The sequence below is a fragment of the Uranotaenia lowii genome, unplaced genomic scaffold (genome assembly GCF_029784155.1).
Source record: "Uranotaenia lowii strain MFRU-FL unplaced genomic scaffold, ASM2978415v1 HiC_scaffold_266, whole genome shotgun sequence".
NCBI lineage: Eukaryota > Metazoa > Arthropoda > Insecta > Diptera > Culicidae > Uranotaenia > Uranotaenia lowii.
The window spans coordinates 33,781-50,000 of NW_026598164.1; the positions used below are offsets into that span (position 1 = coordinate 33,781).

General features: G+C 40.9%; 1 protein-coding gene and 1 long non-coding RNA gene across 6 annotated transcripts in view; one reads left to right on the top strand and one right to left on the bottom strand.

Annotated features, from left to right (window-relative positions):
- Nucleotides 1–13,019, top strand: part of LOC129759762 (uncharacterized) — a 37,751-nt gene extending 24,732 nt beyond the window's left edge. For 4 of the 5 annotated variants that reach the window (XR_008740227.1, XM_055757282.1, XM_055757284.1 and 1 more), the window contains 3 exons: nucleotides 9,346–9,895; nucleotides 10,009–10,639; nucleotides 12,469–13,019. Coding sequence is in view for 1 of the 5 variants with exons in the window: in XM_055757285.1 (XP_055613260.1) it covers nucleotides 140–1,807 (1,668 nt within the window). In the remaining 4 variants the exon portion in view is untranslated. Of the gene's footprint in view, nucleotides 1–130; nucleotides 4,319–6,828; nucleotides 9,896–10,008; nucleotides 10,640–12,468 lie in introns of those variants that run through there. The other variant, XM_055757285.1, reaches the window with a different exon arrangement.
- A 705-nt stretch (nucleotides 13,020–13,724) lies between these two features.
- Nucleotides 13,725–16,212, bottom strand: LOC129759766 (uncharacterized). Its single transcript, XR_008740229.1, has 3 exons — nucleotides 15,052–16,212; nucleotides 14,750–15,001; nucleotides 13,725–14,532 (listed from the first exon to the last, which is right to left on the bottom strand). It is a non-coding gene; the product is annotated as an uncharacterized LOC129759766 (long non-coding RNA).
- Nucleotides 16,213–16,220: the final 8 nt, after the last annotated feature.

Sequence of the window (16,220 nt, forward strand, 5' to 3'; positions counted from 1 at the left end):
GACCATGGGAAGATGAAGTGCACCTTCAAAGTACGGTGCGAGATACGGAGCTGCAAAGGAAATCACCACACGCTGCTGCACAGGAACGAGGAAGCAGTTCAACCCACATCATAGTGTTGATCGGTCAGTAATCTTCCGAATGATACCGATTACTTTGCATCATGGAGGGAAGGCAGTTCAAACTTTGGAGTTCCTGGACGAGGGAGCTTCAACAACACTTGTTGAGAGCTCTCTAGCAGATTCGTTGGACGTCGAGGGAACTCCGGAACCCCTGGTCATCGTGTGGACAGGAAATGTTAAGCGAAATGAAGATAGTTCGAGAAAAATCGACCTGCTGGTATCTGCCGTGGATTCTCGTAGAAAGTTTATGATGTCGTCTGCCCACACTGTCGGAGAATTGAAGCTGCCTCTACATAGGACCTGTTACAGAAGCATCGTAAATAAATATCACCACTTAGACGGAGTTCCTTTGTCGAGTACCAAAATGGAAGTTCCCAGAGTTCTTATAGGCCTCGACAACCTACATCTATTCGCCCCTCTGGAGTCCAAGGTTGGTGCCCCGGGAGAACCGATAGCCGTACGTTCAGCGCTGGGTTGGGCAATCTACGGTCCTGATTGGAGACTTGAGCAGCATCACTATTTGAACCATCATCTTGTTCAAAGCTTGAACAATCGTCAGCTTCACGATCTGATGGCGGAGCAGTACGCTCAGGAAGAGCTTCATGTAGCACAAGGCAATCCCTTAGAATCGGAGGAAATCCGGAGGGCCCGCGAGACCCTTGAATCGACAACTGTCCGAGTAGGAGACCGCTTCGAAACGGGGCTACTTTGGAAGCAGGAGCCTGTTTTTCCAGATAGCTATCCGATGGCGCTGAACCGACTGAAGAGCCTGGAACGACGTTTTCAAAGAGAGCCGCATATGAAGCAGAACGTGAACCAGCAGATTGAATACTACCTGACCAAAGGCTACTGTCATAAGGCCACGGCAGAAGAGCTGAAGAGTACCAATCCTTCTTCCGTGTGGTATCTTCCTCTTAATGTCATGCTGAATCCTAAGAAACCGCATAAGGTACGTTTGGTGTGGGACGCGGCGGCCAAATCGCAGGGTGTTTCTCTCAATTCTTACCTGCTCAAAGGCCCCGATCTACTGGCATCACTTCCGGCAGTCATCAGCAAGTTTCGAGAGCGACGAGTTGCCGTGGGAGGTGACATCAAAGAGATGTACCATCAGCTCAGGATTAGAGACGCAGACAAGCAGGCGCAAAGGTTTCTCTTCCGGTTCCCGGAAGACGATCATCCTACCGTTTTCGTCATGGACGTCGCCACCTTTGGCGCTGCTAGTTCTCCATGCTCGGCGCAATACGTCAAGAACCTGAATGCCCAGCAGTTTTCCACTCGTTATCCAGCAGCAGCACAAGCTATCGTTCACCGTCATGGCGACGACTACTACGACAGTTTCGACACCGAAGAGGAAGCCATCGAGCGAACCAGAGAAGTACGTTGGATCCACTCGAAAGGTGGGTTCGAGATCACCAACTGGACGTCTAACTCTACAGCTGTTCTTCGAAGTTTGGGAGTGGGTGGTGGCTCCAGAGAGTCAATCCATTTGAACCAAGACAAGGTGGAGGATTACGAGCGAGTTCTCGGCATCATGTGGGACACACAGAACGACGTGTTTTTCTTTGCGGTGCCCACAAACGCAGCGGCTACAGAGGCAGAACCACCAAAGAAAAGGGGAGTCCTGAGCACGGTCATGTCGCTGTTCGATCCAGTATTGATTTCAACAGAGCAACACCTCCCTGTGTAACTGATCTGCTCGGAACCTTGAGCAGCACTGATTTGCTTCTACATCTGACTGTAAGTTGCGGCAAACCCGAAGCAATCGACCATGTGCTCGCTCGGCTTAAATCCCGAGTCGATGGGTGGGGTTAGAGAAACAAGAGATATCAATAGCGGGAAAGATCACATGCGGGATATACATTGTGTTTTCGATAGAAGGTCCAGCAGTTGATCGGCAGAGCTCGATTGCTCGGGTTCGCCGGTTTCATCACGTTCACCGTGGTGGAATTGGCTAACGCGCCGTTGTACTGAAGCGGAGATTGCAGGTTCAAGTCCTGTCGGTGAGCCGTTGTATCTTTTTCGAAAAATTCATGATATTTACGGCTTATGTTCTTTCGTTCTTTGATAGCTTATGTTTCTTTAATTCTTTCCGTCATCTACGAAAATGTGATTATTTTCAGGTACAAAGATGTACCAAACGATTTCATAACATCAGTATTGACATACCGCACGTTGTTGGCCGTTGCTGCAAAGCGGAAAATAGTGGTTAAGCAGTACGACGTCAAGACCGCCTTTCTCCACGGCGATCTTGAGGAGGAGATATACTTGCGGCAACCATCTGGTTTCATCGCAGAAGCAGTAGAACACAAGGTGTGCAGACTGAGGAAGAGCCTCTACGCTCTGAAACAAGATGCAAGGGCATGGAATTTCAAGCTGCTTTCCTTGCCCCACGCAAGGAGATTGGAACGAGGTCAAAAGGGTAATCCGCTACCTGAAAGGAACCAACCACTATCGTCTTCGGTTGAGCAGAGCTGGAGATAGGTCCGGACTGATAGGATATGACTGACTCGGTTCGGGCGGAGAACATTGCAAGACCGGAAATCCAACAGTGGCCAAGTCTTCAAGTTTTTCGGAGGTATCATAAGCTGGAACTGCATGAAGCAAACGTGCGTTTCCTTATCCACATCGGCGACCGAATTCATTATCCGAGGCGTCACAGGAAGCAATCTGGTTGAGCCGCTTGTTGGCCGACATGGGTGAGATTGGAGACGTTACAATCAACGAGCACAATCAGAGTTGTCTCAATATGCTGGATACCGGAAAGTTCAGCAATCGGACGAAGCACATCGCCACAAAATATCACTTCGTTCGAGACCTAAAGCAGAAAAAAAGATCGAGATCGACATCGTCTATTGCCCGAATGAATACATGCTAGCCGATCTATTTACGAAACTCCTTTCGGCTACACGACTCAAGACGTTGGCGATAGACGCTGGATTAGAATCAACCGATCGAGGAGGAGTGTTGGAGTAGGCCGATCTCGGGTGAAACTAATCACAGCAATTGAGATACTCCAATGTCATAAGCTCTTAAGTTTTTTCAACCATTCGCAAAAACAACTTCAATCTTCTAAGTTGTCGTCTTAAATTCAACTTTCCGACTTGAATCCAGAATAGCAAAAAATATGTGAAAATATTAGCACTCAACGAAATCGACATATTAGCCGCATGTGTGGGCCTATATTGATTTTGTAATTGGATTTTCATATAAAGATTATCTATGTTTCATGGAAGATAAATTCAAAAATCGAGTGCGGTGGTTTATAGAAAGTATTTGTGACAAATAATTTATATAACAAAATGACACGCAGAGGCTCTAGGTTTGGAAGATAATTCCTGATTATTCCTGATATTGATTTCAATTTTATAATTTAAGTGCTCAATAATTAAAATTAAATTTGAAGCTTGATTAAAACGGAATACTTGTATTTGAAAAACACTTTGATCCATGACTCTATACTATATACAATTTAAGTCGCATTCCAAAATAATCACTTGTCTAAATACCGACCAAACATGAAATTCTTTGAGCAAATTTTGTAACATGAATGACTTACAAAACAAAATAGTTAGCACCCAGTAAACCGGTTTATTGTTGTGGAGAAATTTCGCCTTTAGGTGCACCCGTTGATGTTCGGGATTGGTTCAGAATATTCTATTGTCCAAATTCACAATACTTACAAGAAATTATCAACGTTTGAAAAAAAAAATTATCCCCCGGAAAAAGGCAACTAATTCACAGCTTTGCTTTTCGACGGCTTTAAATATTTAAATCTTATATCATGATTTTCGAAAATATAACCGGTAACGGCAGTGTTTAGACTGCTGCTTTTTTCTCTATTATGGTTCATATTTTATGTGCAGACTTACTTAATGATCTCGCGCCGATCCTCGGGTGCATAGGGCCGTGGTAAAAGTGGCCCAGTCAAGAGACTCTCGTCGACAGTTCGTATTTCGGCGGCTATGCTTCGCCGCCACGAGTTTCCGGGTCTGCTTCTTCTTCGATGCCCTTCTGGATTCCATTCAAGCGCCTCTCTGCAAATCTCGTTCTCATCTTTTCGCAGCGTGTGCCCAATCTATCTCCACTTACGTTCCTAAATCTCGATTTCTAACGCCCTTTGATGATAACAGCTACGTAGTCTCTCATTTGAGATCCAGTTGCCAGGCCACCAAGCGCGGATGAGATTCCGCAGGCAGCGGTTTTGTTGAAGATGTAGCAATCCATGATATCCTTTCAACAATTCTAGTTTTCCCATAGCAACAGTGCTTAGTAGCGAACCTTGTTTATAATGAAAAACATATCACTTAGTACCAGAACTCCCCTTAATAAAGACGTACTTTTATATTAGTCTGAAAGCCTTTTGGATTCTGGTTGTTCCTGTCCCTGCCCCAATTCTGCTATCTCAACAGGTTATGGGCTCTTCAGGAAGAGAAGCAGTTTTACACGGCATACCGTTATTCTGTGGTGGAAATGGATTCCACAATTGGAGCTTCCGGGTCAAGATGCATCTGGACCGATTGGGGTTGGCCCACACGTTGGCGCAGGATCCACCGGAAGTGGCAGCAGAAAGGACGAAATTTCGTGAAGCGGACAGGAAAGCAAAGTCAACGTTGATTAGTTTCCTCGGAGACGAATGCCTGGAAATAGTTCGTGACAAGGCAACAGCAAAACTGATGTGGTGTGCTCTCGAAAATTCGTTTGCCAAGAAAAGTCTTGCCTCGCAGAATCTTTTTCGGAAGCAACTTGGTCGTGTAAAAATGAACGAAGGTGAATCCATGCGGTCCCATCTAGTGAAATTTGAAGACCTTGTTCGGCAGCTACGTTTGGCAGGAACGAATTTGTCAGAAGCAGATGTTGTGGTGATTCTTTTCGGCACCCTGCCGGAATCATACGACCCCTTGATCACAGCCTTGGAGAACCTGGATGACGATGAACTGAGCCTGGAACTCGTAAAGCAACGTTTGCTAAGCGAGGAGATGAAGCAGCTGGATCGTCATAGGGTTGTGCAAGATCAAGAGCAATCAGCAGCGTTTCTTGGGGCTGGTTTTCCTAAGAAAGTCACGAAGAGGTTCAACGGAAGATGCAATCGATGCGGCAAGAAGGGACACAAGAGGGTCGATTGCCGTGTCAAACTGGATGGTGAGGCTAACGTAGCATCAGGGAGCAAATCTGTGTGCTTCATGGCAGATCAATTTTCGGAGCAAAGTAAACGCGAGAAAATGCTGTGTTTCAAGCTCGACTCTGGATCCAGTGAGCATCTAGTGAATGATAGATCGGTTTTTGCGTCGTTATCCAAATTGAGCAAACCGATTATCATAGAGGTGGCGAAAGATGGACAGACCCTTGAAGCAACTCAAACCGGGACGATAATTGGAAGCAGCAACACCAAAGTGCTCGTCAATATGAAAGATGTGCTGTACATTTCGGATCTCAGGGATAATCTGATGTCGGTCAAGAAGCTGGCAAAGGCAGGAATTTTCGTGCTGTTCTCTGGCACCAAAGCGACGTTGAAGAAGGATGGAATGACAGTTGCGGTCGCATATCTGAAAGGTAATCTTTATGAACTGCGAATCAAGATAAATTCAGATGGTAACCGAGTCAGAAGAGAGTGCATGATGGCCACCCTACCTATCGAACCAGAGGGGGACGAAACTGATGGTTCGAAACAAGTCACCCAAGTTCAAGATTCGCCATTGATGGTTGATAGTGAATTGTCCAATTCGCTTACTGGTTCCGAAGAATTCCCTGAGGCGAATGAATGTGCATCTGATGTTAGAAGCAACGGAGAGCCATCCGCGCTCCCGCCGCATCTAGAACACCACGAGCCCTTAAAGCAAGCGTCGGTGAGGCGTAGCGGTAGGGAGCGCTCGCTCCCAGGTAAGTCCTGGTTTATTCCGTTAATTTTGGTGCAGTTTCTGCTGGTCCTCTTTCTTTTGATGTTCCAGAAAGTTTTTCCGACCTTGGTACCGAATCGTACGATGCCAGTGAAAGATGTGAGGAGCGAAACTAGTTCATTCGAAAAGAATTACTCTTGGAACCTCACAATGTGCCCCGATGGTATGAAGCTCTTGAGTCCGGAATGGATGTTTCGCCTTAATGGAGATGACCCTGGTCGACCGTTGCACTACGAGGCTCGAATAGCAGCGAAATACTATCTACAACAACTTAGGCAGGAGTTCGAAGAAACCCACCCCGTCGGAGCACGGTTAGCAGCTATCCATGTGGTTTTTGTTGATGGAGTGACTTCAAGGAATGTTGAAAGAGACGGTTTACATGGAGGTTCCCGACAGTCAAAATCCCGTCAAGTGTGGCGTTTGGACCGATCGTTGTATGCTGTTAAGCGGTCCACCGGATATCATTTTGCGTGCGATCATGAGGCCTCAGAATTGGTGAAGATAGAAGGTTTCGAGAAACAAGACCAACTTGCTGATGTCTCAACCAAGCTGCTGGAATTCCGTTTTGAACCCGAAACGGATGTCGGCCTACATGAACGAGAGGGGGTGTTGAAGATGTAGCAATCCATGATATCCTTTCAACAATTCTAGTTTTCCCATAGCAACAGTGCTTAGTAGCGAACCTTGTTTATAATGAAAAACATATCACTTAGTACCAGAACTCCGCTTAATAAAGACGTACTTTTATATTAGTCTGAAAGCCTTTTGGATTCTGGTTGTTCCTGTCCCTGCCCCAATTCTGCTATCTCAACAGGTTTACAAACACTTTAGCGTCGTTACCGCTTATGTGCACCAAGTTTCGCAAGATGGATTTCACGTTTGAGTTAAAGATTCGAATTCTCGTTCGTAGAAATATCTGACGTGAGCGCCAGATGTTCCGGAGACTCGCAAATGCAAATCGGGCTTTTCTGATCTGGGTTCCTTTTATTTTTTCATCCGAGAGACCGAAGCAAATCGGTATTCATTAGCTGGCTTCGCAGGAACGAACCAAGCACCAGGTTATAATCTGCGATTGTACACATGAATGCAATATCTTGAAGTTCTATTGGCCGTTCCAAAAGCGGCTCCGATGATCTTTGTGTTTCCAGTGAAGATGCCGGCTGAACAGCGTAATTCTCAAGATCTACATTATACCCAGTTGGGACTCAATCGACGAGGAATGCGACCAAACGGTGTCAACCACACCACCACACGGAGTGAGACATTTCATTTCCTTCAGCAACACCTCTGCTTCAATGACGGCATCCAGCGGTTGCTCATATTATTTTTTTTATTTACATAGTATTCCGTCTCACGACATAACTTGACGAAAATAATTCCTAAACGGTTGCTCAATTGTTCTATATTCGCTCAATTGTTCAGTAAACCAGTGGCCAGATAACCTTCGTATATGTTGCAGGCAATCCACGGATTCCGAACGAAGCAAACTAATTGAACCAGACCCATTTGACTGTATTGGTATTCATTGTTCGGTTGAATTCCGTTTTCCTGCAGACTGTGTGTAGTTTTTTGCTAAAGATCTGGCGATACCCGAACTTAAAACGGTTTGAGCTGCTTCTGATTCCTATGTTCAAATTAAAAATTTGTGTTTTTTCAGTTCACCGATGAACTAGTGTTTCTGGCTATGTTGACTATACGGAAGCCTACAAGGCTGGTCTTCATCCGCACAGGACTAGAACTTTCGATCTTTTCTTTTTCCAACTATTTCAAAACCAGCCGAAGCATTTGTTGGCCAGGAGAGCAAACTTGAAGTCTCCTGGTGCTTCATTATACTTTTCCTGCATATGCCTATCTTGATCCATGTAAACCCTCTAAAGGAATGGCATATGGCAATGGGCCACGCTCAGTATCATGCCTCAGATGAAGCGCAATAACGATTGGCTATTTCCAAGAAGATTATCCTGCAATGAAACAGCCAAGATAACGGTTCGAGGGTAGCTTCCTGAATGCGTTCAGTATGATAGAATCTCCATGCACCACATTGTAGTAGATCATCGCTTCTATTTGTCGTTATTCGAATTCTGAACAGTTGTTTGTGTTTCTCAGGTATTGCAAATAATCGATCCGTATTTCGCCATCAATTTGGGAGATAAGCAGCAAAGCACCTGTCGACCAGACTCTGCTTTCGAATGGTTTGTTTTGGGATCCTAAAAATTAAGTTTACATTAATTCTATTCGGGTTCACTGATTACAGACTTGATGCTTGATTTTAATTGGGGGGTTCAAGTGACAAAAAACTTAGATTCAAGTGAAGCATTCCAAATGATTTTAAAATATATTTTAATTTGTTTGTATTTTGTTCGAGTTTATTTTAATGACCATTATTTAGGAATGGCGCTCCCTTTCCGAAGACAGTTTTCTAGCTCTTGCATCAGGAATTTTAAGCTAATGAATTAGGTATAAATGTTTTAAATTTTACCTGAAATTAAACGTCAACCGGACGTCCAAATAAGTATAGTACTTTCGCAGCTTCACCAATAACATCGTTTTGGATGGATCGACCGGAAATCGAGTAATTCGGGAAAGCAATCTTGATTCGCGGTAGTTCCTTTTTCAACACTGCCACTCCTGGCATGAATCTTATCATTCATGCAACCGGATCGCATTCGGTAGCAGGCCTCGGTGATGTTTTGCATCGCCGTGCGGTCTATATTTACAAAGGTATGCCTATCTGTTTCAAAATTCGAACAGGAAAATGTCTGCAAGAAAATTCAAATATATTAGTTTCCGGAAAAGAGTATTATAGATTAAAGTTTAATTCTCACCTGGAAATTAATTTTCCGGATGCAAATTGACCAAAGCCAATATTACGAAATCGACAGTAAAAGAAATCGAAATCAAAACATTTTTCTGACGTTTTAAAGAACGGCTGCGTGCATTTTGCAGGATGGCATGTCAGTACTAAAAACACTTGCAGGATGGCAACGTTCAGTACTAAATAATCTAAAAACGCTTGCAGGATGGTGTGGATTTGTGGGTTAATTCATCCTGTGCCATCCTGCAAACAAGCTGAATCCGGGTAAAGTCGAGCGAGCGTGTACATTTTTAGTACTTTGCCCATCCTGCATGACAGCTACGCCATTATTGTTTGTCTCTTGTATCAGAATTACAATTTTAATTTTTATATTTGAAAACTTAATCGTTATGTTCTGTGAGCGAATATATTAAAAATACGGCATTTGAAAGTTCGTCGCGTTTTCGTCGTCACCAGTGTCAGTTCAATAGTTCAGGTTTGAGTGCAATTAGCTGAATGAAAATCCGTTTTTTTAAGGCGTCGGCTGAGAAACAGTTCGACAGTGGCCGAAAAAGAAAACAAAAGAACCAGCAAATCTACGGCGTTTGGGCTGACGAGAGGTGGGAATGGAGGAGGCGGGTTCTTCCCGAAGAAGCTGGAGCCAGCTAATAGGAACCGGCGAAAATGCCCCAAACGGTTTTAGTGGCCCGATCGATTTCGCTTCCGGTAAGATCCTGCAAGCAGAGTAGAAACAAAAGGTTGAGGAAGAGGACGAAGATGATGGAGAGTGGCAAATGCGCCACAGGTTCGAAACTACCAAGAATGCTCTGTCCGGGACCAGTTCCGAGTCGGAATCGGATTCGGTTCCAAAACCGTATGACTTTTCTTCGATGACAGTGATCCGGGAGTTCAAACGAGCCAAAGTTCTCCGCTCGGCAAAAGTGTCGGGAATTGAAAACAGCACACAAAACAAATCAGCGCCAAGCAAAGATTTGCAGTGTATCGCAGCTCCGATTTATGCTCACCTGAGCTGGTCAACTGAAACAGTGGCAAATGTCTGGAATCCTAAATCTGAAATTTTAGTGAGGTAATATTTTATTAGAAGCTAGAAATTTTGCAACTATAGAAAACTCCTGTATTCAATCCAGGAATAATAGAGTACGCAAACCATTAATTTTTTTTTTTCATATATTTCCTCAGGTACAACTAACCGGAAAACGACCCGTGAATAAGGTTGAAAAGATCATTTTTCCAATTCCAGCCGTAGTTAGCGGGAAGAAGCGCAACGCCAAGAGCCACGGCACGGTAATGAAAGTTCGGCAAGTTACTCATCATAGTTACTGTGAAAGACCCTGAAGCTGGATTGATTAGGAAGACTTCCATCTGCTGATGGCAGAGAAGTTCATCTAGAACGAAAATATCCAATCCGGGAACCAAAAAAAAGCCCCCAGTCTGAGGTCCTGTGAAATATGCCAATGTATACATGTTTATCTAGAAGTCGTTCAACCAAAACATGCCAACATTTCAGGATAGCAATTTGTTGGTGGGTATGGCTCCCCAGATAGAAACCTATATCAACACTAGACTTCTAAGATCGAAAATGTTTTGGCATCTGTAAAGATTGTCAAATCCAGTCGGATTATTTGTAAGAATCGTGGAAAACGAAATACTAGTGGACTCGTTTCGTCTGGGTGAAATAAAACAGATAAAAAACGGAGCGATATATTCACGGTACTGTTCCGTGGAGCAGAAAACTCTACGACAAGCTGTAAAATAGACATCTAGAGAACCATGCCCTATCTGTGAGCGTTCACTTTCTCTGTTATCCGAGGTTAGTTCAAGAACCAATGGACTAAGTACCATTTATTTATTTTATTTTGTTTACAAATGGTTTTATCGAGGCATTTTACTGATAAAGTTTTTATCTGTCTGGGGTATTTTTCCTAACTTTGAGTTAGTAAGAGAAGGAAGCGAAACGCTTTGCTAAAATACCACAGATTATTTGAATTCAGGCGAAGATGCTGAAGTTATCCGGCACGATGGCACTTTTACCAATAGCTATGGTTCCCCCAATGTAAAAATTTTCTGAGATAGAAGTGATATATTTTATGGAATAAAGTAGAATGATCCAGTTATTACTTGTATCAATTAGGTTTTTTTTCTCTGTTAAATATGACCTCGTTAGTGGTATACCCTAATGTCAAATCATTGGAAACATTTTGGCAAATGGTGGTTTTTTTTATTTAATAAACTTTTTCCTTAGACGGTTATCTTTATCATGTTTTTCGCTTAAAACTTGTGAGTGTGTGACACATTGAAATTATTAAAGCCAGTCAGACTATGCTATGTAAGGTAGACAACTAGTGTCGTTCATAGAACTAGGGGGAAGTTGTCTACTACCGGACACTTAAGGTATTTAAGCAATAACTTCAAAAATATTTTTTTGTAAATATTGGTTCCTCTACTGATTTGAAGAGTATCAATATTATGATCACTAGACAGTATTAGAAAAAAATTAATTTACAACATATTCATGTGGTAAGAGAAATCATTTTATGTTAGTTTTCACTCATTTCCAAAAGTGTTGTCTATGGCCGGACACTACAAATTTCATCACCAAAGTTGTCACCAATGGCACAAAAACGTAGCAAAATGACTGAAATCACTTGCTTAGGTCTTGTGAGTACGTGTTTTCCAATACTGAACATTCTATGAAGCCATTCATAAAAGTTTTTTTGACAAACCAGAATTTAACATTTGTTTCGAAAAAACCAGAGTAAAATTGTCTATGACCGGACAACAAAATTTAAATTTTACAGAGGATCAAAATAGTTTGGTTATTGAATCCATATCTTCAGTTAACCATTTGAGGGAGCTATAGAGATGAAAAAATGAAAGTTTCAAGTTGAAATCATCTATGATTTTGAATATTTTCTTGTCCGGTCATAGAGAACAATATGCTGTCCGGTCATAGAGAAATCGCATTTTTTTTTATTTTCCTAATATTTTGTTTGAACTTACGTTTTGTTATCTTACATTTACTGAAGTCGAAAGATAACCAACCAACGATGACGTTTACGTGCAATTCACATTTGACAAGCCGTTAAAACAGATCACAATATAAATGAAAAGTTTGGGCGATCCTCGCCGAACTACTAGGCGAAAGCTTTAGATGCCTATAATTGGTTTACCTTTTCAGATTGGATTACCATACTTCTAACACGATATCAGGCTACTATTTATTTTATTTTCATGGTGTTAAAACATTATTAGGATATTGCGTTTTCGAAAAATCAATGTTGTCCGGCCATAGGAGGTGTCCGGTCATAGACGACTTCCCCCTATAGCTATTAATTCCATTGATTATATTTATTTGTTTCTAAGCAGCAAAATACATCCTTATTCACAAATTAATTTGTCAGTAAGATTTTAATTTGTTGTTCAAAATAAAATTGCTTGAGTAAAGTATACTAAAATAACTAACTTAAACCGGCAACTTAGCCACTGCTAGGACCAAGCTCTTATTATCTTTACATGAAACCAAAATGTGTTTTTGAATTTACGATATCATATCAGTTACAACATATAAAATTGCCAAAATAATATAATTGCACAAAAAGTTTTAAATTTATTTTTTAATTTGCTTTACCTATTCTACAGGTTGACCTATGTAGCAGCAATGATAGTAACAATTATAGACAATCTTCCGACCAGTTGCCTTAAAACTTCAGTGGCTAAAATCATCTTATATCACGAGTTGTTTCGAGAGTCCGCTGTCAGAGGTGCTGATATAGTCCAATTTTTCTACCACTCCAAAAAAGCTAGCGACTCTTTCCACTTGCAATCATTTCTACATTTTTTCGGTGGTAAAATAGTCATCAACTTCGACAACCAGGAAGCGGTGTTGCTGGGAAATTGTTTGATGCAAAGCTGAATTAGGAACTGGATAACGACGAAGGAAAGTCCCGTGCAATGCCCCCACAATTTTGGAACGGTTTCGGCTATGAAGTTGTAAAAATATTATCAACATTATGAATTTGGATATGAATACGAAAATTCTTCCAGATGGTTATGCCACGGGCGTTGTAAAAAAGAAAAATTATAATGAATATCTGGAAAGGGCACCCACCTGAGTTCTGTCTAATGAAGTTACTATCACAACTGTGACTATAAAATTCGAATAAAAAAAAAACAATAAAACTTCTGAACAATTTTTTTTTGTTTTTCTTTTTATTTATTGAAATGAAAACCTAGATGAAAAATACCAAGTTTCTTGTTGATCTAAATAATTGCGATTTAACATTGACTTTAAATAAAACTTCAAATCGGCGTCCACCTATGTCAAACATAATAGTCTAAGAATGCATGTGAGAACATACTTAGGCAGAAACTGCGGTGAACCCGTGCACTCATGGTGGATATCCAACATACATAAAATAAATATATTTAAACGAACTTCATTTTATCTCTCAGATATCGTTCCATAAATAGTAAAGTTCTAATTTATGTGATAATAATTATGTGTAACTTGTAAGAATTTCGAATAGATAATTTTCTATTTAAGAAAAAAATGAAGATGCAAGCTAAAAGATAGTTTATGTATAACTTGTTAGAATTTCAAATAGATCATTTTTTTTCAAATTCATCAAATCATACCAGAAAAGTATTACGTGTTAACTGTTGCTTAAAATAAAAAAAAACGGGAAAAAAATACTCATTTCTCGGCAAAGCCATACGAACTGTAAGACATTCATTACAAAAAATTTTGAAATAAATATTTTCAATCAGTTTTCAACTTTCCCAAAGACTGCAAGTTTTCGGCTTCTGCGAGAAAAGTTTAATGAAGTTTTCTTATGTTGTTTAACTTTTCCTATCCTTAAAATATGGCAATATCAACAAATTTTAAGTTTTAGATGTTTTGCGGGCGAATTTGTTCATTCAAATAAATCTTTTTTTTGCTTCCATTAGTTATGACAGATATACCTGTAATGATATCTTTCGTTTTTTTTTTTTCAAAACTGTAGAATTTATTCTATTTTCTGAATTGAATTAAAATATCTGTAGGCAAAATGAACTGTAGCATAATGAAGTTTTTCAGAATCCTTTTCTTATATCACACAAACTAGAGGTGATAGACTATATCTGACAAATTAGTTTCGCAAATGGTAAGTCGTTTTCGGAAAAAATTCCTACTAAAATGTTAAAAAACCTAATCTTAATATTTTGTTTTAATTTCAAAATAAATTTACAAACATCTATACTCAATCTTTTTCACATTTTAGAAGGTTATTAATAAATTGGTTTTGTGTTTCCTTTGATTTCAAAAAGTGTGTATGAATCTTGATTTCTAAAACTTGTTTGTATCTTTCGTCTTTCCATGACCACATATTTGAATTGACAGCAACAAAATATTCAGAGCTCGAAATTTTAAACTATACAACCTATGCTTGAAAATGCATATCGCATTCGGTACTTTTGACATTTTTAAACAGCTCCAGGATCTTTCGCTTCCAATTTGAATCCTTCAGCTGGGGCCTCCTCTTCCAGGTACTTCTGGAGTGAAGAACTTTTTCCTTTCCAACTGGCTAAGCTTCGAGCTGAGGGCTAACTTCTGGCAAGTTTCTTCCTCCAAACGTTATTGTGCTTCCGGCAGCTGGCTTTACATTTTACTGCACTCTTGATAGCAGCCGAAGCCTGAGCCCGTTCCATTTCAGCCAGTTTCACCTGTGGAACGAAAGAACACGTTAATGGTAACCAGATGCGAATGCGCACGCATAGTAAACGTAAACAAAACCGAAACAGTACGTACAAATACTCAATCTCTATCCTGATCGAAAGATAGAATAACGAGATAAAATAACGAAAGAACATTTGATAATGTACGGAACGAGACTCAAGTAAAAACTAATACTCAAAACAAAACAAACCAAACGAATCATACCTGCCGTTCAGAAATTCGTGCTCCGACGTCGGTCGTTTTCCGGTCGGGATTGGTTCACGTTGGCCAAATCAGCATTTTCGGTTTCTAGGGTGTGTTTGTCCTTGTCCAGCCCGACTTTTACCGTTTCGAGATCCTCCAGTTGCTCATTAATCGTCGCATATACGACATTTGATCATCGTGGTAGACAGTTGCCTCTTCCAGGGCTTCCAGTGACCACTTCCACCTCATGCTTGGAACGAGACCCTTGTTTAGCTAAAAAAAAAGCTTATGTTGAATTCAAACAAACGCAAAATCAAAACTACCTGCAGTGGTTTCCAGTGAATCGAGCATTCATTCCTGAGAGCATCCATTTCTTCGGTCAACTTCTCTGTGGACCAACGTGTTGGTCTCTACATTTTCTTGGATTTCGGCCAGTTGTTATTTCAGCTCCGTTGCAATTTTTAAGCGGCAGCCTTATCAATCAATTCCTCGCCAAAATACGTACCAATGTTTGTTAAAGTTCTTTCTCACTTTGGTTTCGATTTTTCGCTTCGAGTCTTGGCACAGCTGATGGTCCTTCAATAGCCGTTCTTCCGGCTGAAATGCGCAAACTTTTTTGAACCAGCAATGTTACGAACGACTAGAATTGCTTTAAAAAATTAAATTTTAAGAGGCAATCGCGCTAGTTTTACGGAAAAGACAAGTTTTTAATCGCGTACCGAACCGTACCGTACCTAACAAAGTCGACTTTTCTGCTGATTTAAGAGTTGAAAACAGATTTTACGGATTCTATGGATTCCACTGATACGAATAAGAAAGCAAAACAACACGCATAAAAACATTCGATGGGCTTGTACTAAATTGGCTGCGCACTGTTCTAGACACTTTTAGTACATTTGCAGGATGGCTCATTTGCCGGATAACTATTATCCTCTACATGATTTTAAATGCTTGTTTTGCTGCTTGGGTGAAAGTTTTTCAGACGTTTGGTTCAGGATTCGAGGAAATTTTTGCCAGGTCTGCTGGTATAGATCGACATCATCTGCCAAGATATGTTGGCGTTGAGTTTCGTCTTTAGTTTTAGTTAAATCTTTGCCATAATTCGTTGGCGTAAAGATATTTTTGCCAAGATTCGTTGGCTTTGAGTTTATTATGATGTGTTTATGTATTATGTATTTATGTATTAAGTTTTAGACACCTCTGCAGTAGGTGTTACGCTTCCGAGGTATGCTCGGAATGTAGTCGATCATTTCTTTCCCTCGAACTCCTTGTGGCGTGGTTTTGAAATTTTCATGGATTTCTATCATAATCCATGAAAATTTCTACCAAAGCAGCAATGTTGTGTTACAGTTGATTTTAGAACTTTTGTTATGGTGTGATTTGAGCAAAAATACATTTAAAAAACCCAACCCTAATCAAAAATAAACCAACTTGTTCGACCAGATTTGGCCCACTGTATCGAACTTATTTTTGGAAAAAACCCGACAGCCCA